This window comes from Lactuca virosa, chromosome 5 (assembly GCF_052849685.1).
Source record: "Lactuca virosa cultivar CGN04683 chromosome 5, Lactuca_virosa_CGN04683_v6, whole genome shotgun sequence".
NCBI lineage: Eukaryota > Viridiplantae > Streptophyta > Magnoliopsida > Asterales > Asteraceae > Lactuca > Lactuca virosa.
In genome coordinates, this window is record NC_136430.1 from 428,250,520 (window position 1) to 428,274,860 (window position 24,341).

The window sequence follows — 24,341 nt, forward strand, 5'->3', positions numbered from 1 at the left end:
AAATTCACAAATGACATGTAGTTCAATTCAAAGGGATATTGTACATGCTGCAGCAAAAGAAACTATTAAGACTATTGTGAAAGGTATTGGGGATGAATTCTTTGCCATATTAGTAGACGAATCACGTGACGTGTCTTGTAAAGAGCAAATGGCATTGATTTTGCGGTTTGTGAATAGCCAAGGGGTTATTGTGGAGAGCTTTATTGGCATAAAGCATGTCAGTGACACTTCAGCTTTGTCATTGAAGGCAACAATTTATTCATTTCTGACAGAATGTGGATTAAGTCCACATAGGATCCGAGGACAAGGTTATGATGGAGCTAGTAATATGAGTGGTGCATTTAATGGATTGAAGACACTTATTATGAAAGAAGAGAAATCTGCACATTTTATTCATTGTTTTGCTCACCAATTACAATTAGCACTTGTATTTGTTGCAAAGAATCACCCTGACATCAATGACTTTTTTGATTTGACTTCTCGTTTGTTAAACATGATTGGTTCTTCTTATAAACGTCGAGACAAATTAATAGAGAAACAAGCAACAAAAGTGGTGGAAGCATTGGCCACAGGTTTCTTTTATTTTATTTTCTTATTATTTTATGGTAATTTATATATATTTTTTGCTAATTTATTTTTTATGTTAATTTTAGGTGACATTCAAAGTGGTACAGGTTTGAATCAAGAAGTTGGTATCAAACGACCATGTGATACTCGTTGGGGTTCTCATTTTGGTTCACTCTTAAATATCAAGAGAACGTATTCTTCAATTTGTGAAGTACTTGAAGACATTAAAGTGGATAGTTATTGTCAAGATCATAGAGCAGAAGCACTTCGTCTCTTGAAGTCATTACAAACGTTTGATTTTATTTTTTGCTTACACTTGATGGTTGATATCTTAGGGGTCACAAATGATTTGAACATCACGTTGCAAAAAAAAAAGATCAAGATATTGTAAATGCAATGCATCAAGTGAGATCCTCTAAGACCAGACTTAAACAAATGCGAGATGAAGGATGGGAACCACTCTTAAATGATGTTACTTTGTTTTGCGAAAAATGTGATATTGAAATTTTGAATATGGAAGATCCATATTACAATGGAGCAAGTCGTCGCAAAGGTTCACAGGTTAGCAACTATAAAGTTGATCTATTTCTTCAAGTTTCTAAATTAATCATTAACCCGTTGTTCTATTTAATTCGTAGATTAACCACTTACATCACTATAAAATTGATGTATTTATTGCGGTCATAGATATGCAATCTCAAGAGCTCAACAATCGATTTAATGAAGTAAACACACTATTACTTGTTTCTATGGCTTCTTTTTGTCCAAGTAAGTCTTTTCAAGCATTTAATGTGGAAGAACTACTTCAGATGGCAACCTTTTATCCAAACGAGTTCCCAGAACATGACATTGGAACACTTAGAGCAAGTCTTCAAAATTATATTGTGGATGTACGTGGAGATGCAAGGTTTAATAACTTGAAAGGAATTGGAAACTTGGCAAAAATGATGGTTGAAACGAACAAACATACGATATATCCAATGGTGTATCTTCTACTAAAATTAGCATTGATATTGCCCGTTGCAACATCCACAGTGGAACGTGCTTTTTCTGCAATGAAGTTGATAAAGAACGATTTGCGTAATAAAAATGGGTGATCAATTTATGAATGATTCTCTAGTTTCATATATTGAGAAAGATGTGTTAGATGGTATTAGCAACGACATACTTATAGATTTTTTTAGGGATATGAAAACTCGTCGTGAACAATTGTAAGAAATTTATGATTTTTTTAATTAGTTTGATCTTTGGTATTCAAGTTAATAAATATTTTCCTAAGATGGTATTACCGACAAACCGACTCGATAACCAATTTCTTTGACCCATTTATTTTATCATTTCATTTATGGGACACACGTTAGTTTGAATCCTAGATTCGCCACTGTTGGAGAAACTTTTAAAAGAAGCAATCAAGTCTCCTAGCACTCACTTACTTGAACCGGTCATCTCGTTTGATCGTGAAAATTTGAAAGACTCTCAGTTCGACATGCCTATCACCCGAAAGGCATTCGTGTTTCATTGCTTTGAGCCAATCATCACTATTCCTTCTCCTGACCCGAAGGTTGACCGAGAATTAATTGACTACTAGCTCGCATTCTCTCAACCACAATACTTGACCTGGAGCGCACAAAATATCACAACAGTCAAGGTATTGAAACCAACTTAAGCGGGGAATTTTATAAATGTGAAGTTCAAGGTGACCCGAGGATCTGACAACTCGGTTCATATGATTTCTCTTGCTGATCTGTCAAACTTAAATCACATGACTGGATCCTCTTGAACAACATTCTGCTAACTGGTCAACAGCAGTACGAGCCTATCATCGATCACATCAAGCGAATGTTAGTTTCTTACATTCATGAGGTTGCCAAGATGGATCAAGAGATCGCCTCTGCCTTAAGGAAGAAGCCTACAATCAGACCAATTAGGAAGGCAAACGATGTGAACAAGATGCAGATGGGTAGAATTGACCCGAAGTATCACACAGTCATGTTCACCAGAGCCGAAGGCCAAAAGTGCTTGTTCGCTCTTGATGATAAACACCTGTTCTCCACTACATGTCTGGAGCACATTCTTGATATCATTCACAGGTGTAAGCAAAACAGTGATGCTGATAAGAAAAAATTTTCGGATATGCTTCGGTGGTATATTGACTTCCTTCAAACTCTTCTCGCCATCATACCGAAGCTATTCAAGACTGTGAAGAAATCTACTCTCACTCAACCGAAATGATCTCTCGCCTCAATTGACGCAAATGGGGAGATTGTTGGGTTTAAGAGTTGCGTCATTGGGCCTGTTACTTCGGTCCATTATTATCACGGTTTGGGCCTGTCCAGCCATGTTTTTGTCATTTGGGTTTAGTATATAAGATGCATGCATGCATCGTTCTCTGTACGCTTTTGATAATCATTCTTTTCATCGTACTGTAACCCTAGCACACCTCTACAGTAGAAGTTCTTTATCGAGCTCTTCTGAAGTGGAGCATATTAATCATTCAGCGCTTGTTTGATTCATCGTGTGTTCATTGCTCTTATCGTGTTTGTCTAAATCTGTTACGAATCTAAACGATCTTATAGAAATTAATTCTCATCACTTTGTGCTTACGGTTTTCAGTTTATGTTTCAGGTACTTCGGTTTTCAAAAAGGAAGGGCTCGGGTTGACTCCATGGCACACACACTTTATGCTCCGTATTTGACTTTGTTCTGGGATTTATACTCTGATTGTAATGTATCGGTTTTGAAACAAGTAATTGATGATACTTCTTCTATAATTAAAATGAAATTTTATGTCAATATTTTTGGGATGTTACAAGTTGGTATCAGAGCCTTGGTTTGAGGGATTCGGGAACACTATCGGGTATGTATGAACTCAAACTGAGGGTTTGGTAAAGTTTTTCAAAAAGAAATATATTTTAGAAAGGGATTTTTCTAAAAGAAGAAAGGGCGTAGTGCATGAAATCAGTCGAGCTCAAGTAAGTTATCCCAAAATACCCATACATGTTATTTGTTATGCTTTGATCTGTGAATCTGGGGAATCGCATGCTACTTAGGGCTAAGGATCTGCTTAGTTTTTGCATGCTAGAATGCTAGGAGAGATGCCTTTGTATGCCTATTGTATGAGCTTGTAGACTTGTATGTTGGTTCTAATTAGCCAGTGATAGGTTGGCCTGATATGTGATGCCTGGTAGCATAGGAAGCATGAGGTGCAGGAATGGGTATGATTTAGATAGGCAGGCAGTCAGTAGCGGGAGTGGGAACTCCTTTTATGAATTATAGTATGTGGGATTGGAGTGCTACTGCTCGAATGTTGCTTGCTTAGTGCTTTGTGGAACTATTAGGTGATGGGAGTTAACTATTAAGTGAATATGTCAAGTCACATGTAACAAGGGTTGAATAATCTTAGAGTGATGAATTTGACCCTATTGCGCAACTCATGTCTGAGTCCAACCGTTGTAATGATGAGTCTGTTACTCGAAGGATTATCTAAGCCTGGTTGCATGGGATTATATTCACGACGTGGGTAACTGGCATTATGAGGAGTTCTTCAGCAGCTGATGGCAGGGTGAGATCAGGAATCTAGGAAAGCCTAGGGATTGCTTCGGTGGGTTTTGTTGCACTGGGTCGCGAGTGTTTGGTGTATGGATTTGAGAAGGTGACTTAGAGGATTCAGGAGGATTCTTGAGGAAAGTATGGATAGGTGTGGAAGGTAGTATTGGGCATGTACTACTGAAAGCACATGATCCATACTCGAATTAGGGAGAGTCTTGGAGAATCTAAGAAGCCTTTGGGATGAGGATTCTTGGGTATATTCGGATCTTTTGCATGTTGTTTTGGTATGGTGTTGAGCACTCAGGAATGGGGTTCAGATTCTGGTTCTGGCTCAACAGCAGGTATTGAGCCGATCGAAGCGCGGTCGTGGGAGTTCATCTCATTGGAGATTACTTGCAGTGTTTCGGATTGGAACTTGGTAGTATATGGTTCAGCCAAGGAAGGGATTTTGGAGCTCTTGGATGGTCATCCCGGGGCCTTTGGGTCGAGGTTGTATTAGGGCAGTTGGGGGCTCGTCTGGAGCCTAAAGCTTGTGAACCTCTAGAATCCTTCAGGAAGGAGGATCCTATTCTTAGTTCTTGTCATCTGGGATCAAAAGGGAGTTTTGTACCATGTCCTCAGGTTGGTTGGGGTAATTCAGGAGGAGTAGGTCAGGAGTTCTTCGGATGCTTTGCGGGTATGTCAATTTCTGTATTCTTCTGGGTTGTATCGGGAATTTTTATTGCATTAGAATTTTGCCGGTTTGGGATAAGTTATACCTCATGTTGGTTCTCTGCTAGTGTCTGGATTATATTATCAAGGATTGTGATATGCCATTCTGCATGCCGGGAGTCTCCGTTGAATCTTCAGATGGTCATATATTGTTGAGTGGGTTCAGTATATCCCGTTGTTGTTCCAGGTCTTTGTCGGGATCAATTTAGGAGTATTGCTTGGAGGACCTTTGTCAGGGTTAGCAGTTAGTTCTCCAGTGAAGTCAGGGTTTAATGGTTTTATCATCTGTTCGGGTATGATCGGCAGTTGCCAATGGAAGAACCTTGGGGTTCGAAGCACTACTGTTGTTAGGAGAGGAGCGGTAGCAGGAAGATTGTGGTGTCAGTTGCGTGAGTTGTTTGATCATTGGATGTGTCAGGGGAGATGTATTTTCACATGGACTGTAGTCGGTTAGAGTTCAGTGATTTCTTTGAGGATGGAAATTGGAGTGGATGTTCGTCAGTGCGTGGCAAGGGTTATGGTTATCAGTCGCGAGCATAAGAACTTAAGGAATTTGCATGGTATCTTGGGAAGTGCTTGGATTATCCGATGGGTTAAGATTTCGAGAGTATTCTTCAGGATTTCAAGAATTGAGCGATCATTGAGTTTGGCTAACGATGGAACGTTAGTATTGATAAGCATAATTCATAGGCGGTTCATGCTATATAAGGTTGATGGGTTGGGAATCCATCGGATTTAAGGAGTGAGAAAGCTTCGTCGAATCCAAGTGGGGGAGAATCGATCAGGTCTTTCGGAAGTCAGGAAGGGTGTGAAATAGGGCGAGTTTCACATCTTGACCAAGAAGGGAGACGGCTCAAGTGGCCATTTGTATTGAGGTTGTGTAGTGGGAGTTCAGGAAACTTCCAACTGCTGGTAGGCGTCTTCTGTATTATGTATAGCAGGCTTGTGGTGGAGTCCAGGCTGAGGGCCTCAGAATTCAGAGTATGATCCGAACACCTGATTGGATGCAATTGGATGCAAGTTTCGGCTAAGGGTGAGTGGGGTGCGATGATTAGGGTGTGGTTAGGCCATGGGTGGTAACCGTAGTTGGTTTGAAGTATTGAAAGACTACGATGGGATCGTAGTATTCACCAGTCTAAAGTAGACAATCATTAGAGGTGGTCATGAGTGTAAAGGGGGAATCAATTCGTGGTTTGGGCACGCCGGCCATGATTGTCGAGGAGTTTTTCTCTGTTTTGGGTTGAGGACCATTGGGGTCTGAGGCGGAGTCAGGCACGTGTAGCTCTGGGCGGGTGGGACTCGTGAGTGAGGCTGCTCCGTGGTCTAGCTGGGTGGGACCCGTGGGCGAGGCCCGTGTGATTATGGCAATACAGGTGAGACCTGGTAAGAGACCGTTGGGTCAAGGTTTTGGGATCTTGAGTTGCAGGATTAAGTGGGTGGTCAGCGTGTGACGCAGAGGGTTTTTAAGCGGGGTGACCTTGTTAATCAGACTCTTGGGAACTTGGTGGTTGGACCAGGTGCGAGACTGGTAGTCTCGGAGATGGTTTGGAACCTTTATATCTCGGTCTAACAAAGGGTTGTCGTGAATCGGAAGGTTTTGGGTGAAATGCAAGTTTAAATCCGTTGATCTTGGGTTATGAGTTAAGCATCAGATTGGTTTTGGTTGAGATCTCAAGTCAGGTATTGCAAGTGTTTTGTGCGCGAATTTCGTTTAAGTGGAATAAGGATTGGGGTATCTATATGTCGAGGGCACCAGTCGAAGGGTTCAAGCGTAACAAATAGATTCAGTTTTAATGATAGATCAAGCTCTCTGGATTGTGTATTGGATTGGTTTTATTGGTGAAGGGCATCCAGATAAGTCAGGACAGTCTTATTGATTTGGAAATTATGTGTGGGGTAGCTTGTTATTCGGAGGAGATGTTAGGTCACTTGCAGTTGGGATTGGATAATCTCATAGTATATGATTTTGATCCTATTACGCAGCTCTCGTCTGAGTCTAACCGTTGCAAGGATGAGTCTCCCACTCGAAGGATTATCTGAGCCCTTGTCAAGTATAAGTGTTCTACATGGATAAATGATATGTGTTTATGTTTTCTAATGGGAATCTCAAGTATCAGAAGTTGAGTAGTCAATTGGGAAATTAAGTGGGATGGATTCAACAATGGTTCAGTATGGGTGATCTGTCATGGAGTTAGACCATCTCGAGACTTTAGGTCTCATTTTGAGTAGATATGGTTATTTTGCAAGGGATTATTTTCAGGTAGTGAAAGGATTTGTTCATCTACGGGTTGGGGAGCCCTGCGAGGGTTGGTTTCGATTTCCCTGGGGAAGGCATGGGTATGCTCGAGGTTGTGGTCGTGTTGCTAAGGTTGTTTGGTGTGTCGGGAATGGTAAGGATTGATTTCGAAGATGAAATTTAATTTAAGTAGGGAGAGTTGTAACGCCCGGTTTCAGATCATTTCCATTTCAGGATGGTGATCAAGGATTGGGTATTAGCAGGCTTAGGATCCTTGAAGAAGTTAGTTTTGGCCTCATTTGGAGGTGTATGATGTATATTGGATGATTCGGGTATTCGGTTTGTGTTTTGGAGTTAAAGGGTATTTCGGTAATTTTTCAACTCGGGCTTCTATGGAAATTGGATGTTTGTTTGGGATATGGTAAGGTGGGTACGAGTTCTTTAAAGCAGAGAGTTTCTCGTTACCTTTTCATGGATATATTGATCGTCGGAATCGGATGTATATCAAAGAAGTGATGACCTTCGGAGTATATTAGGGTTAAGGGCTTAAGCAGTACGCGGGACATACATATATGTACGCATGTCGTACTAGTTCTAAAGCCATTACGCAAGGCGTATAATGGTGTACGCAGGGCGTACAAATGCAAAGCTGGATCGCGCCTTCGGGCACGTACGCGGGGCATACAATGGTGTACGCGGGGCGTACGCGCATCTTAATGAAAACCCTAATTTCGATGATGTAGCCTATATAATCTCATTAAGTCTTTTTGGTTGGTCCTTATACCAGCCTCCAAGTTCCCTAAACCCTAGAAATCTTCTCTAAGCCTTCATGATGGTATTTTGAGCTCACGGAATCCATTTTTGGTGTGTTTGGTCCATTTCCAAGAAGATGGAGTTTGGTGCAAGGATGGGGATCAAGAAGGAGCTTATGGATATGGATTATGGGCTTCGTTTCCAGCTTGTGTGAGGTAAAAATATATGAACTTGATCATTGATGTCCTAGATATAGTATGTATGAGTTTTTGGACCCTTAAGGTCAACCCTGGTCAACCATGGTCAAAGTCAAGGTAAACAGTCCATGTTGACCTCAACTCGTCAAGTGCATCTAGCTACTCGTCGAGTTCCTACCAAGTCCAGACAACCTGATCATACCCTAGTCAACTCGCCGAGTTGTTTCATCAACTCGACGAGTTCACTTGATATCCAGAAAGCGGGGAAACTCGATTCGACTCGTCGAGTTCCTAGAGCAACTTGTCGAGTCCCCCTTCCTTTTGCTTGATGAGATGATACATCGAATCCAGGGACTCCAGGGCTTAGATCTAAAACCCTAAGGTGTCTAGAAGGATAATGTTTCCAACTTTACCTTCTAGAATCGTTCCAAATGCTCCAAGGCCCTTAACAAAGGTTGGAAGGCTCCAAAGCTTTTCCATCTGGTCCAAAACTCTAGGGATCTGAAATCCCTACCTTCCAGAAAGCTTTCTAGTGCTCAAAACATTCTAAAGATGGAGGCTTTATGGACATGCATGTCCAATAGATGTCCCTAGGCCAAAATGGCCAAAAAGAGGGAAATAAGCCCTAAAACCCTTGCATGGTGTCCTTGCTCATCCAAAGGCCAGATCTAGCCCACCTTGGGACCATTTTGCTCTGGAGATTCATAAAGTTGCAAACTTTATGAATCCCATGCATGCATTCAATAAGAAGGGTAGGAAATAAAGACTAAACTCAAGATCTAGTCATATTCTATGATAAAAACCGAGTCTTGAAGACTTACAGTAGTCCACAAGATGATTAAGCTCAAGGATGGGTTCTTGGTTTGCTGAATCTTCTCACTAACTCCTTCTTCTTAAGCTTCAAAGGCCATTCTAGCTCACAAAATGGAACATAATAGGGATTAGGGTTAGCACAGACGTTCTTAGGGTTTGGAGGCTGATGGGAGGTCAGCCTCAAGACTCATAAGGAGATTATATAGGGTGCAAACCCTAAAATTAGGGTTTTATCATTACAGCTCCTACTCGTCGAGTCGACCTTCCAACTCGTCGAGTAGGGTGTAGATTACGCGTCCTTGAAATGTCCTCTACTCGACGAGTTGGACTCCCAACTCGCCGAGTCCACATACCAAAACCCTAAATCTTAATTAAATTAAGTAATACCTGGAACAAGTGTTACATTTTGGCCCCTTTGATGAGATCTTATGCGTTCATATCGTTTCTGAAGCTTAGAATTGCCACTCTTGGTGTTATTTTGGTCCTTGAGTCATAAAGTTGCCATTTTTGAGGCTTAGATCCATCCATGCATGAATTAGGGCCATTTTCATGAAAGTAGAAGGTTATATTTTGAGTTTGGAATCATTTGGGGCATGCAAAGTCACCAAATTAGTGACTTTATGGGTCTAGACATTGATTAGGACTTAGATTTGTGGTTTGGACCTTTGGTCTAAGCATTAAGTGCTTAATGGCCAAAGTTGGCTTAATAGAGCAGTACGATGGGCGTACAAGTCTGTACGCGCAGCGTACAAGCCATCAAGCGTGTACGTGCAACGTACAGCTAGGTACGCCCCGCGTACTCAGTTAGGAGGATTTTGGCCTTTTGGGCGTCGTGCTGGGCTTCCTTTTTGGGCTTGGGTGTTTGAGTTCTTAATGGGCCATCTGAGTATGAGTGTCTTGGACTAGGAATTTTGGTTGTGCTTTAGAGTATGGCCCATGTAAGGGGTTTGGTCTCAATTTGTAAAATTGGGCCATAATTGGGCCTTGGTTGGTTATTTGACTTTTGGGCCTTTCAGGTTATGAGTTTGGGCATTGGTCTTGGATCAAGCTAGGTTAGGGGTAAAATGGTCTTTTTACTCTGAGTATGGATTTATGGTTATGGTTTGGAAACCAATTAGTAATTGGGTGTTGTTTTGATATTGACAGTTCGGGGAATCTATCAGCTAGTAGCAAGAGATCGTCTATGTGATTCATTGGTGCGAGGTGAGTCACCTCACTAGGTTTAGCGAGTCAAAGGCACCAATGTCGGACCATGATCTTATGTTAGGATGCTAGATGTTTATTCAACTCTTGCGTGTGTTATATGATATGTTTACCGGGAAAGGCTTGATGCCAGGCGAGGCCTGAGGAGGATATCGTATGTCAATTATCAGTATGTGTCTTATGATTACCGGGCGATCCCCGATGCCGGGCGAGGCTCGATGACTGTATGGAATGCTATAGTCTTTGTGATTATTTCATGTGCTAGTAGGTTGTATGTTTATATGATTATATGGTTATATGATTATGTGTGTATCGGGCATGGCCCAATGTTAGGCAGGGCCTGGTGAATGACAGATTTGTAATCTGAGCGGGGCCCGAGGTCGAGTGGGACTCGAGATCGGGCGAGGCCCGATGGAGGGCGGGGGCATCATGTGTGATTTATGTATGTGTGGTTTGTGGTATCTTGGGGAATTCACTAAACTTTGTGCTTACGATTTTTAGTTTATGTTTCAGGTACTTCAGTTTTCAAAAAGGAAGGGCTCGGGTTGACTGCATGGCACACACACTTTATGCTCCTAATTTGACTTTGTTTTGGGATTTATACTCAGATTGTAATGTATCAGTTTTGAAACAAGTAATTGATGATACTTCTTCTATAATTAAAATGAAATTTTATGTCAATATTTTTGGGATGTTACACTTACAATGGTTTAGATAATGTTCTAAGGGCTGAGATTAGCTAGCTTCTTGCTTCCTTACTTCAAATGCACACTTTTTTCCTTCCGTGGTGCATAATCCAAGTGAGAATGAGCTAAAAATCTAAAAGGGAGGCTGGGGTTTTCAGTGGATCTCTAAGGATGATCGAGGCTGAGGGTTGAGGAATCCCTAGCCATCACATCCTTTAAATAGGGCTAAAGGCCCGAAACTTAGTGTTTTGGGCTGAGACAGTTGACACGATATGGGCAGACACTAACTGTGTCGTGGGCACCAAACAGTTGCAACCCTCATATAATCGATGTGGTCGCACCATGGACAACCAACGACCACGTCCCACCGAGATCCCATGAACCGGAATTCGAATGATACAATTTTGGTTCAAGATAATGAAATTTTCGATTCGGAAACTGTGTTTATATACAAAACTATACTTGCTCCCTAAAAGGAAGTATGTGTGTGTATGTGTGTATATAAATACATATATATATATATATATATATATATATATATATATATATATATATATATATGTCATCCACCAATGAAAGTACTTCTCTGTAATATGTACATCATCTTTAAAACATGTGTATCTCCATCTTTAACAATGTCACTGTTAACCTTGTACCCATTAGGTTGAAACATATAGATTTCTTCATATAAATCGCCGTGTAAAAATGTTGTTTTGACATCTAATTGCACCAACTCAAGGTCAAATTGTGCAAATAAAGCTAACATAACACAAATAGAATATTGCTTCACAACCGGTGAAAAAACCTCATTGTAGTCAACACCTTCTTTTTTAGCATAACCCTTCGCAACGAGCCTTGATTTGTATATTATTTTATTTTCATTTGGGAATTCTTTCTTTGCAAATACCTATAGCTTGCTTTCCTTCCGGTAGACTAACCAGGTTCCATGTTTTGTTCTTTATAAGTGAATCCATTTCTTCATTCATAGCATGTTTCCATTCTTTATTTTCAGGACTTTCACTTGCTTTACGAAAATTTGAAGGGATTTCTGAATTAACAACAAGAAATGCAAACGCAACACAATCTGTGTACCTAGCAGGTTTCCGGATACTTCTTCTTTCTCTCCCTTTTGCAATTGAATATGAGGGTTCAACATTTTCTTCATCATCTCTTTCCAAACCTTCACTTTCTTTGCCAAAAACAACATTTTCATTATCATTTAGGTACTCTCCAACTCTGACTTGAGTTACTTGTTGTGGATTTGAATTTTCTTGATATGGAAAACTTATATTTTGCCTTTCAAACTCCACCTGCTGCACAACGCTAACATCATTTTCTACATCAACATAATGATTCTTCACTTTCAGTAAGTTCATCTCATTAAATGTCACATCTTTACTAAGAACCAATTTTTTTAATTCCGGACACCACAATCTGTATCCTTTCACACATGTACTGAAACAAACAAATATAGCCTTTTTGGCTCTAACATCAAGTTTAGATTCGATCACATGGAAATAAGCATCACATCCAAAAATACGTAAATTTTCATAATCTACAGCATGTTTCCCGATCCAAACTTCAATTGGTGTCTTTCCATATATTGTTGCAGATGGTAAACGATTGACCAAATGGCTTGCATAAAGGACTGCTTCCGCCCAAAAAGACTTGTCTAAATCAGCTTGTAATAGCATACACCTTGCTTTTTCAAGAAGAGATTTATTGAGTCATTCAGCAACCCCGTTTTGTTGTGGATTTCTTGGTACAGTAAAGTGTCTTATTATTCCTTCCTTTTTGCATACTTCATTGAAGGGATCAGAAGTATACTCACCACCCTTGTCGGTTCTTAAAACTTTAATTTTTCTTCCGGTTTGATTTTAATTCATATTCTTCCAAGTCAAAAAAATATCTAAGACTTCATCTTTATGTTTCATTGTATACACCCAAGACTTTCTATAAAAATCATCAGTGAAGCTTACAAAGTAATGTTTACCACCCTTGGAAGCTGTTTTTGTTGGACCCCATACATCTGAGTGAATATAGTCAATGATGCCCTTTGTTTGGTGTGTTGTTGTACCAAACTTCACTTTTTTTGCTTACCTAAAACACATTGCTCACAGAAGTCTACTTTACCAGATTTGACACCTTTTAACAACGCTTGCTTTGCTAATCCTTGTAGAGCACTTTCTCTAACATGAGCGAGCCTCAAATGACACGGCCTTGAAGTACTAGAATCAACATTTTTATCACAATTAATAGATTCTGAGACCGCTGTTGCAACACCCATAATAGTTTTTCCTTGCAATACATACACGTTATGCTCTCTTATCGCCTTCATCTCAACCAAAGCACCTTTGTTTTACCTTCATAATACCATTTGAAGAGGAATAGTTGTAACCTCCAGATTCCAATGCTCCTAAAGAAATTAGATTCTTTTTTAATTTAGGAACATAGCACACATTTGAAAATTCTCTAATCACTCCATCATGATGCGTGAACTTCACAGTACCGACCCCTTCTTTCTCTAGGTTGTAATCATCACCAACTAATACAACACCATGACACTTCAAATCAAAAGTAGAGAACCATTCCTTATTAGGGCACATGTGTTGAGAAGCTGTTGTATCCATCAACCACACATTAGTGAAGGAATTCGATGTGGCTGCCAATACAAATTCTTAACCAGATTCATCTTCACCTAAGTGACATTAACTTGAGTGTTTTTGTTCTTGTTTTTTAGCTTTGGAAAATCCTTCTTCCAATGCCCAATTTCATGACAAAAAGCACACTCGTTTCTCCCTAAGCTTTTTGCGGTTTAGAATTCCCTCTACTACGAGACTGGAATTTATTTCTATTGTCTTGACCTCTCCTTTCAAATGTTCTACCTCGAACATCTAAGGCATCTGATGTGGAACCATTCATTTGTTTATTTGCATGCCTGATCTCATAGTTCATCAAAGCATTTGAGACTTCTTCAAAACTAATAGTTAATTTACCATGTAACAAAGTGGGTAAATGAGCATATGAATCAGGCAGAGAATTTAACAAAATTAAAGCTTTGTCTTCATCTTTAATTTCTTCATCCAAGTTCAATAAATCAGCAATTAATTGATTAAAAGCATCAAGATGAGCAATCATCTTTGTACCTTCTTTATATTTGAAGTAAAACAACATCTTCTTTTTATAAAGACGGTTTTCAGCACTTTTGGTCATATATTTGTCTTCTAATTTCTGCCATAGTTCTTTTGCTGATGTTTCTCTCATTACATTGAACTTTTGTTGTTTAGCAAGACACAAACGGATTGTTGAGCAAGCCATCTTGTTTACTCTATTCCAATCAACATCAGACATATTTTCAGGCTTTCCTTCCAAAGCAACATCCAAATCTTGTTGAGCCAAAACATCTTTGACTTCACACTGCCACATCCCAAAGTTATTTGTCCCATCAAATTTTTCGACTTCAAACTTTGCATTATGAACGATTGTCTTTGTCACATGAGATCCTCTCCCACCAAAAGGGTTAAACTCAGCCCATGCATCGTCTGTCATGGGCTCTGATACTAGTTGTTAACAAATCAAGCTTTCTAACACTCTAAAATTAACCCACAACAGAGGAACACAACAATATCAAAAATCACAGCAAGTGAAACAATAAAAACAAAAAGACAATGATTTACGTGGTTCAACTTTTAATAAGCCTACATCCACAAAGCAACATGGACACCATTTATTATCAAACTGTGGAGGTTACAGAAGTTCACTAAAAAAATACACACTCAATTTTTTGCACACACATTTAGATATCTATCACACGTATCTTTAATCCTAATATGTAACTTCCTTGCAGTTACTTAATGCACCCAATTTATCAACATAAATTAATATTGTTAATAAATAGGCATCACTAGAAATTGAGCCATATTTATAATATAGCTTTTATTAGAAAATAATTGTTTTTTAGGTTTTTGCAAATGACATATGGAAAAACCTATTCTTTCCAACTTGAAGAAACACATAGATAGGTAGTAGAGATTTTTACAAATGTTATTTACAAAAATCTCACATATATGAAAATGTTTTGGATTCATCCTATTAAATACTAAATCAATTTTGATATGCCGCACATGATTTCCGTAGATGGTAATTTTTTTTTGCAATAACCAGCAACAAAATTCATGACTATTTTGTAAAATTGATAATTTTTATTAAAATTTGAAAAATAATATATAAATGATATTGGCCTCTATCTTTTTCTTTTTTTAAAAAACAAATTGTCTATGTAAACAATTCTTTATTAAATTTTGAAAAAAAAAGGATAAATAAGATTAATGATTTGTCTTCTTCTATGTAAATAATATTCCCTTTTCATTAGTTTACATGGATTTATTTAGTTTTAAAAAAATGAAGTTTCTATTCTTGTATATGAATACCACCTTTTGGAGGCGTTGCCAGCTGGGGATCTGTATGTCGCATGAAGATGGGATGGGAATGTCCAGTCAAATAAATACCTGCAACTCATCTTTTATTTCCTCACCATTAATCCTTTTCACTTTTCAGGGTTTTCTTCTCCTAATATCCCGATTCCTCTCAAGGTCAAGGGTTCTTTCAAAATCTGCAATTTGATGTGAGTATCCTTCTCTAATCTTTCAACTTTTCATCCCTAGTTCTTACTGTTATATTGTCTAAGTTCACTACCAAATGGAGCTCGATCCGACTCTAGCTAGCTTCCCATTTCAAAGGGCAAAATCGAGACATGTTTAGTTTGGTTTCTACTCACTATATATAAACTCCATATGATCTTGATTTTTTGTTCCTAAAACACTTGAAAAATAAAAAATAAACCATGATTGTTGGTATTTTGTGTTAGGGAGATGAAGGAGATGGAAATCACCACCGATGATGAAAAGACGACATCCTTAAAAGCGAGTATTCTCTCCAAATATGACGAAGTCTTTCACGCTCATACTTCAGGTTTCATTCTTCACTCATTACACTTATGGGTTAAATATTCTTTTAACAAATCGAAGATCTGATCATCTAATAAATGTTGTTAACAATAGTTTTTGATGAGATGATAGAAATGTGTCGATCTTTGCAACGGTTGGAAATGTTTATTGACGTTAATCTAATCCTTCTCGTTGTTCCAATAATTCTGCGTTGGCCTTTATATATAATATGGTAAATGTTGAACTCGTTATATAAAAAATAAAATAGCCTAATTAAGTTCTACATGTACATTTTTAAATCGGAAAGGTGTTTGAATCTTCCATTGACAATTTCTTTTTCTTGTTAATTAAACTTGGTTAGATATAAAAAAGGTGAATGAGAAGATAACGGTTAACTGTGAGAAGTTTCTTCAATACTATGAAGATAGCTGTTCGCAAATGGAAGCCTCAATTAAATCTCTGCAACAACAAGAACATGAAATAACAAAAAAAGAACTCAAGATTCAAAAGGCAAAATCAAAACAAGAACTCAAGAAGAGAGTGGTATATACACAATCAGAATCTTGTTAATTAATTTCTTGTGTTAATTTTACTTTATTGATCATGTATTAACGTTTTATTGATTACTCATGTAAATTAGCGAGAAAGATTGTCATCCTGCAAACAACTGTTGAACGAAAGCTGCACTTCTAAGAGACTATTGGAGGGTGTAACGGTAATTTATTCCAAAAACTCAGGACCATGTTTAATTTGTAAGAATTTTAGAAATGGAGTTAATATGATACATATCCATATTTTTCAGGATGAACTGGTGATCCTTCGAAAGAGAAGAGCTGAACTGGAATCCCAACTGAAAGCTGAAAACTATGAGAGTCTAGAAAGTGAGATTACACAACTTGAAACTGCATTACAGGCTATACAAGATGATGACTGTATAGACCTTCAAGAACAGATGAAGATTTTACAGACCAAATTGATACAGAAGAATGAACAAATTGAAGAAAAGAAACACCAGGAAAACTTTTTTCGTTCAGCTATAGAGGCAAAAAATGAGGAATTGCAAGAAGCTCGTTGGGAACTTATTGATGTACGTAAGTCGTAAGGAGTTATAAATTGTAACAATTAGATAACTAGATAAGATATTAATGATTAAATCCGGTGTTATTAAATTAGGGTTTGAAGACGTACCCAATCGGTGGTGTCATAGGAACGAAGAGAATGGGGTTGGTGGATTCAAACCCGTTCTTTGTTGGATGCACTTCCAGTGAAAAGAAGAAGGAGAGTGCAACGAAGTTCGCATCACTGTGCAAGCATCTGATTGAAGATCCAAATTGGCATCCGTTTACAAGGAAGAGCGATGGATCTGAGATTATCAATGAAGAAGATGGGAAGATGGTTATTTTGAAGTCGGAATGCAGTGATGAACAGTATCGTGCTGTTGTAACAGCGTTGGTAGAGAGGAATCGGTATCACAAGAATGGGAGGAATTTGATGGAAGAGGTATGGAATTACAGGGAGAATAGGGAAGCCACTTTGATAGAAGGCATTGATCACATTCTTAAAGAATGGAAGATTCAAAAGCAGCGGAAAAGGTAGGTAGTGAAGCTTAATCTGCATGTTCTTAATCCTTTACTTGGTTTTCTTAGATTTGGCTAAAATATTAATTAAAGCGACTGTCTTATGGATATGATTATATATTAGTAAATGTTATGGATGAATTGGAGACCTTTAGATTTGGCTGAAATATTGAATCATTTGTCTTTTTCTCAAAAAAAAAACCTCTTTTTGTCTCTTCTTTGTTGTCCTCTAGGAATAAAATGCATTGGAATTCTAAAACATGTGTTTACAATACATCCCCTTCTTTCTTTCAATTTCAATCCCTCTATCATTATGTTTACTCGTATAGCTTCAACCCAACAATTTCATTTCATAAAAGATAAAATAAAACACACAAAACAAAAATTTATGAAGTATACCAATGTATTGTTGATTTGGTCAATGGACCACAAATTGGAAGTGTAACATATAGCATAATCGTTCGTTGTCGAGTTCATATTACTTTTCTAATAAAATAAGCACTTTTATATTTTTATAATCTTAAAATTAAAAAAGGGTTATAAATAATAATACTTCATGATAAAAATAGTTGGGTTGAATCATGCCATTCCAATTCATCGTTTAACTTTGTCATTTATCCTAAATTTCATAAGAGTACGTAAATTAGTCAAATTCGTATTTTTTTTTTCCAACCTTTAAAAAGAGGACAAGAACCATTCCTATAGTTTGGAGAAATTACATTGGTGGTTACTGCTCCATAGAAATTACTCTTGCAATTTATTTGTGAGTTTTCCTTTCTAATCTTTGATTACTGTAAAAAGTAAAATTTAAGCCAAATCAAATATATGAAGATGTTGAATAGGAAGAGTAAACAGTATATTCTCGTAACCCATGCATCGTCAGTTTTTCTTCATCATTCTCAGGTGTAAGGGTTTTCAACTGGTAATCTTCTCCAATTCTTCAAGGATTCTTGCAATTTGTATTTGAGTTTTCCCTTTTTAATATTTAGTTGATTCGTAAAACGTATAACTTTATCCAAAACAAAAGAAATGGATAGGCTCCAAGATACTATTATGAAGACAAAAAAAGGCAATTTCAACTAAATGTTTATACAAAGACCAAAAAAGGCAAGAAAAGGATAAGCATTTTTCCTTTCCATAAAATAAGCCAAAAAGTTAGATTGAAATGGTGTTTAATTAAAGCTTTAATTAGCAGCGTCTTTTCCGTTGCTTTTGAATCTTCCATTCTTTAAGAAGGTAATCAATACCTTCTATCAAAGTGATTTCCCTATTCTCCCTGTAATTCCATACCTCTTCCATCAAATCCCTTCCATTCTTGTGATACCGATTCCTCTCTACCAACGCTGTTACAACAGCACGATACTGTTCATCACTGCATTCCGACTTCAAAATAACCATCTTCCCATCTTCTTCATTGATAATCTCCTATATATTTCACGCACACAGAATATATAAAAAAAAAAAAACATATGTCGATCGTTTATAATTAACCCTAATGAACTTATTAATTAGCTTCAATTATTAATTGAACATACCTTTTGATCCGATCCATCTGTGATAGTCGTAAAAGGATGCCACTCTGGATCCTCAACAAGATGTCTGCATAGTGATGAAAACTTGGCTGCATTCTCTTTCCTTTTTCCAATAAAGAAAGGCGTCGAATCTACCAATCCCATTCTCCTAATGCCTATGCCACCACCAAAAGAACACGCCTTTAAACCCTGTCAAGTTATCATAATCAAGTAATTATGGTATCTATTAACTCCATTAATTAGAATTCGATACTACATAACATACATCAATAAATTCCAAACGAGCTTCTTGCAATTCCTCGTTTTTTGTCTGAAGAGCTGAACGAAAAGAGTTTTCCTGTTCTTTCATGTCTCGAAGTTCTTCATCCTTCAGTATCAACTTTCTCTTTAAATTCATCATCTTTTCTTCAGGGTCTATACAGTCATCATCGTGTATGACTTGTAAAGCAGTTTCAAGTTGGATAATCTCGCTTTCTAGGTTTTCATAATCTTCAGTTTTCAGTTGGGATTCCAGTTCAGCTCTTCTTTCATGAAGCATGTCTAGTTCACCCTGAAGATAATTAATGATATATCATAGTAATTTTTATGGTCTTGTGTTTTTGACTTTTTGTAATTACCTTTAGATCTTCAGCGAGTTTCCTAGAAGTGCAGCTTTCGTTGATCAACTGTTTGCAGGAAGATAATCTTTCTCGCTGAAATTGTAAACATATATAACATGATTCAAGAAAACTGACAGAAACAAACACAAGAAACAAGCTTTATTAGTTTGTGGCGAATTAATCATATTCATATTCATATTCATACCACTCTCTTCTTGAGTTCTAGCTTTGTTTTTTCCTTTTGAAGCTTCCGTTGTTTTTTCTTTAGTTCATCTTCTCGCTGTTGCAGAGATCTGGTTAAGTCGTCCATGAGCGAACAGCTGTCTTCATAATATTGAAGAAACTTCTCACAGTCGACAGTTATCTTCTCATTCACCCTTTTTATATCTAACCAAGATTAACAAGATTAAAAAAAAAAAAAAAAACACAACATTATTGATCTCAACAGTAGCATTGTTTAGAGATGGATAGATCCTCAAATAAAAAATGGTTAAACCATTAGTTTAGTGAATGATTTAAACCTGAAGTATGGGCATGAAAGACCTCATCATATCTGGAGAGAATACTGGCTTTTAGGGATGTGGTCATTTTAGCGGAGGTGCTCTCCATATGCTCCATCTCCCTAACACGAACAACCAAATGTCACCAGAAAATTCTCTTTCAAAAAAAAAATGTCACCAGAAAATTGCAAGAACCTTTTACAGTTGAAAAATCTGATACCTGAGAAAGATGAAGAAATAAATTAAAAGAGGAGTAATAATGAGCATATGACAGGACTATCCGTATTTGTCCATATTCATACGACCCAATGAAAGGTGGTGATTCTTATACGAGAATGGAAACTTCACTTTTTCCGTACATAAACCGATGGCAAATGAATCGATCTTAATTAGTGTAAGCGAATATATCATTTAAGTTTATTAAATATTAATGAAACGAAATGTCAAATCATAATCATGACTATTTCATTTACTATTATTTTTCAAATTTTAAACAAAATTAAAAGTTTATGAAAATAGCTATCAATTTGTATGGTTCAAAAATCAACAAAAACGACGAAAAAAGCCCTACAAAAAACACCAAACGATTGAAAAAGCTCAACAAAAATCACCAAATGACGTCTTTTTTTAGAAGAAAAATAATCACAGGTTTGACTTGCAAAAATACAGTTTTATCCGTGGAAAAAAGAAAAAAAACATTTCTTTGAATTTTTTGATAGAATCTTCAGGTACAATTCCCAATTCCAAAAGGAAAAAAACTTTATATTTTAATTTTAATCAAAGAAAACGAAGAACTTCAAAGAGCATTTTCATAGCAAACGAAGAACTTTAAATAGTGTAAAAATGAAAAAGAAATGAAAGAAAAAGAAATTAGCCTTATATGGGGGACCACTTATAATCAATTTCACAGTCGTAGTTAGTTATTTCTATGCCCATTTAGTGATTTTTCACTCTTGATTGTGAAATTCATGGTTATTTCTGGAAACCTATTAACTTTTGTTTAATTCTTCGAAAAATAGTAATTGAAATTAGCAGTATCTTTCTTTTCTTTATCTATAGACTATAATATATAGTTATTCACAAAAGTGGAAATATATGTCCACCCAATCAAGAAATCATATTCAAAAGCACATGGAAAAAAAATCAAAGAAAACGAATTAGTGCATGTTTTCTCTGGATTGCCAAACAAACAGTGTTTAATTACCCGATTACGAGTTTTTTTGCCATCTTTAGTCAAGACAGTACATTTCAAACTGATTTTTTTTTTGTAAATATTAGTAACATTAGATTGCTATAATATAGTGCATGCTATGCAAAGCCTTTTAGGAAACTTGTGGTGAATGTTCTTACTGAATGCACTAAGTTATTTGAACGACGCTTTCGGATTCAAGTGTTTAGTTGCATGATGGATAAAGGGATGGTCCAAAATATTTAATTCCGATCCAGTGTTTTAAAAACCGGTTTTTTAGTTGAACCGGTATGATGACCGGTTCCCGGTTCAACCGGTTTAACCGGTTCGACCGCCGGGTGAACCGGTTTTCTATATTTTTCATGTTTTTTTCTATTTTTTCTTACACATACATATATAAATCATGAATTTTGATGTTTACAAGTTCAAACATTAAAAATACACATCAAATTAAGTTGTAGATGAATCCAAATATATTAAAATAACACATAACCATAAGTTTTAATGTTTTACATTAATCCATATACGTGAAAAAGAAAATAAACTATAATACCGAAACAAAATATAGTTTTAGATGAATACAAAACACATACAAAAAAACTTTATAACATTTACCATATGTTTTTATTTAGAGAAAATTAAATAGATTTGAAAAAAATCACCAAAGTTTATTATGTAAATGTTATTTTTCATGTGTTTTTATTCGGTTCAACCGGTTTATTTTGACCGGTTCAACCGGGTTTTTCAAAAAACCGACCGGTTCAATCCAATTCAGAAATCAGTGTAAAACCGGTGAGAGTTGAACCGCTCTCTCCCCCGGCTCCCGGTCCAACCGGTTCGACCGGCCTGTTCAAACCGGTTTTTAAAACATTGTTCCGATCATATTGCCTCTTACTCTCGATCAAGTTTTAACTAAACAAAACATAATTGACTTTTAGTATATATCAAACATATTGACTTTCAACTTCAAAGTTCAAAAGGTGATACCAAATGTTATATTTCAAAGAAACATTCGATTTTGCTCTAATACCTGAGCATGACTGCAAAGAGAAAAGAATACATATTTGAAATTTATAACACAATATATTTTACAGGAAGTGAAAAGTTTGACTCAAAAAGTCATGCTGCTTTTTTTTTCCTTGTAATTTATGGTATCTAATTCCGTGTTTAAAGGCCTCAATTAACTCAGCAGTTACCTTCTAATGGATCCTTTTAATATATATATTCAATTTCCATAAGACAATTGCTTTAAATGAACATATTTGAGCCGAAGGACAAAATCAAACACATATAGTCATTACTACTACAAAATAGCGTTTTGTGCGCCACATACATGCAAAATATGCAAAAAGTTGGATTGAATGGTCAAGAACTTGCATATCGAACCTTTAGTATACATTTTCCATTACTTATTAATCTTCCATGCATTCTTTGAGAATGTAGTCTATGCATTCTTTCAAACTCGCTTTCCTTTGCTCTTTGAAATTCCATATCTCTTGCATACAATCAGATGAGTTGTACTGGTTTCTCTCGTTTAGTGCTGTCACAACAGCATGATATTGTTCCTTACTGCACTCCGCCTTCAACCTAACAATCTTCTCATCTTCTTCATCAATAATCTCCTATATATTTAACACGTGTGTTTATCATTTTGCTAAAACATATACGGATATACATATCTGTTCTATTTCATGCTTTACATGATGTAAATATGTAATAGCTAGTTGGCTGGAATCGATTAACGGATTTTATGTCCGATCCAACTGTGATGACAGTAAAAGGATGCCAGCCTTGATCCTCAACTAGATACTTGCATTCCAACCAGAAATCGATTGCATTCATCAGAGTATTATTCTTCCTGGCTCTTTTAGTAGAATTACACCCAACACAAAAAGGCATCAAATCTAGCTCGCCCATTGTCTTGATGTCTATGTCGTAGGTAGAACAAGGATACGTCTTCAATCCCTGTCAAGACAAGAGTCAAGAGACGTTCATAAAAACTAGGTTCCTTTTCAGCTAGCTTTATGTGAAAGTGAAACGATACTTACATCGATGAACTCTTTACGGGCGTCTTGCAACTCATCATTATTTCCCTGTATTGCCAAACCAACAACTTTTGCTTGATCTTTCAACTCTTGAAGTTGTTCTCCCTTCTCTATCAGCTCCCTCTGTAAATTCTTTAACTTTTCCTGAAGGTCAATTCGGCCATTGTCTTCTACAACCTGTAAAGCTATCTCAAGTTGCATAATCTCAGATTGTAGACTTTCAAAACTCTCGGCTTTGAGTTGGTCCTCCAGTTCAGTTCTTCTTTTATGAAGCATGTCTAGTTCTCTCTGCAGAAAACGATATATGACGACATTATTTGTAATAACTAATCTTCCGACATTCTTATAGTTAACATGGTGTCCAGTGTCTTTGTAATTACCTTTAGACCCTCTGCTACTTTCCTCGAAGAGCAACACTGGTTGACCAATTGTTTGCAGGACGACAATTGTTCTCGCTAAAATGGTAAACATGGGAGAATTCAAGAAAATGGTGATAAAGAAAATGAATCTTGAAGAAACTTCTCACAATCCTCAGATATATTCTCAATCACCATTTTCATATCTAGTCAAAATTTAAGATAAACAAAACAACATTTTTTAGATAGGCATTTTATGTGTGTAAGGTCTTGAACTCCTGATATATAGATATGCGACCAATATGGTCAATCTTTTATTTGGTAAGTGAAAATATATCTATAACTTTTGCACACATTGGACACATTTCCATCATCACAAAAAGTATTTCTTTTCAACGGCAGCCAGCCCACATCTCAGTGGTGTGTTTGTACATCGGATTCAAGCTCATAGGATCTTGATCAAAGATTAATTATATAATGCAAAATAAGTTGGTATTCTTTTGGTACTCAGATATTCCGTTTGTTACGGTATGCATGGTTTGATAAAGCATAGCTTCTCAAAAACAAAAACAAAAAAAAGGGTTAAACTATTAATTAAGTCTAATGAATGAATCAAACCTGAAGTATGAGCATGAAGAAACTCATCATATTTTGAGTGTATGCTTTTCAGGGATTTGATATTTTCATTGTAGGTGCTCTCCATCAAGTCCAGCCTGACATGCACAAGTATAAACAACAATTCCGGGTTATTTTTTGTTCTTATTCAAAAAGCTGAAAGTCAAAAATAAAGATCATTTGGAGTGAACTTTACCCCTTGAAATGGGAAAAGGAGTGAACTTTGGCCATGGAATAGTAAATAATAATAATAATAATAATAATAAT

The 24,341-nt window shown here is 36.8% G+C and overlaps 5 protein-coding genes across 5 annotated transcripts; 3 read left to right on the top strand and 2 right to left on the bottom strand.

Moving 5' to 3' along the window:
* Positions 1-10: 10 nt before the first annotated feature.
* LOC145114135 (uncharacterized) lies at positions 11-958 on the top strand. The gene is made up of 2 exons (XM_079050138.1): positions 11-572; positions 654-958. The coding sequence occupies exons 1-2, from the start codon at positions 11-13 to the stop codon at positions 956-958; spliced, it is 867 nt and encodes a 288-aa protein (XP_078906264.1).
* A 44-nt stretch (positions 959-1,002) lies between these two features.
* LOC145114136 (uncharacterized) lies at positions 1,003-1,664 on the top strand. Its single transcript, XM_079050139.1, has 2 exons — positions 1,003-1,128; positions 1,206-1,664. Exons 1-2 carry the CDS (start codon positions 1,003-1,005, stop codon positions 1,662-1,664), a joined length of 585 nt encoding a protein of 194 aa, XP_078906265.1.
* A 13,472-nt stretch (positions 1,665-15,136) lies between these two features.
* LOC145116682 (factor of DNA methylation 3-like) lies at positions 15,137-17,381 on the top strand. The gene is made up of 6 exons (XM_079053016.1): positions 15,137-15,339; positions 15,583-15,686; positions 16,023-16,204; positions 16,302-16,376; positions 16,464-16,748; positions 16,835-17,381. Coding segments are annotated over exons 1-6 (1,071 nt in total). The 5' UTR covers positions 15,137-15,337; the 3' UTR covers positions 17,258-17,381.
* A 939-nt stretch (positions 17,382-18,320) lies between these two features.
* Positions 18,321-20,106, bottom strand: LOC145116838 (factor of DNA methylation 1-like). Its single transcript, XM_079053155.1, has 7 exons — positions 20,065-20,106; positions 19,891-19,991; positions 19,575-19,756; positions 19,388-19,462; positions 19,036-19,320; positions 18,774-18,959; positions 18,321-18,663 (listed from the first exon to the last, which is right to left on the bottom strand). Exons 2-7 carry the CDS (start codon positions 19,985-19,987, stop codon positions 18,427-18,429), a joined length of 1,062 nt encoding a protein of 353 aa, XP_078909281.1. The 5' UTR covers positions 19,988-19,991; positions 20,065-20,106; the 3' UTR covers positions 18,321-18,426.
* Positions 20,107-22,470: 2,364 nt separating this feature from the next.
* LOC145114137 (factor of DNA methylation 5-like) lies at positions 22,471-23,574 on the bottom strand. The gene is made up of 3 exons (XM_079050140.1): positions 23,107-23,574; positions 22,802-23,023; positions 22,471-22,680 (listed from the first exon to the last, which is right to left on the bottom strand). Exons 1-3 carry the CDS (start codon positions 23,572-23,574, stop codon positions 22,471-22,473), a joined length of 900 nt encoding a protein of 299 aa, XP_078906266.1.
* Between the last annotated feature and the right edge of the window lie 767 nt (positions 23,575-24,341).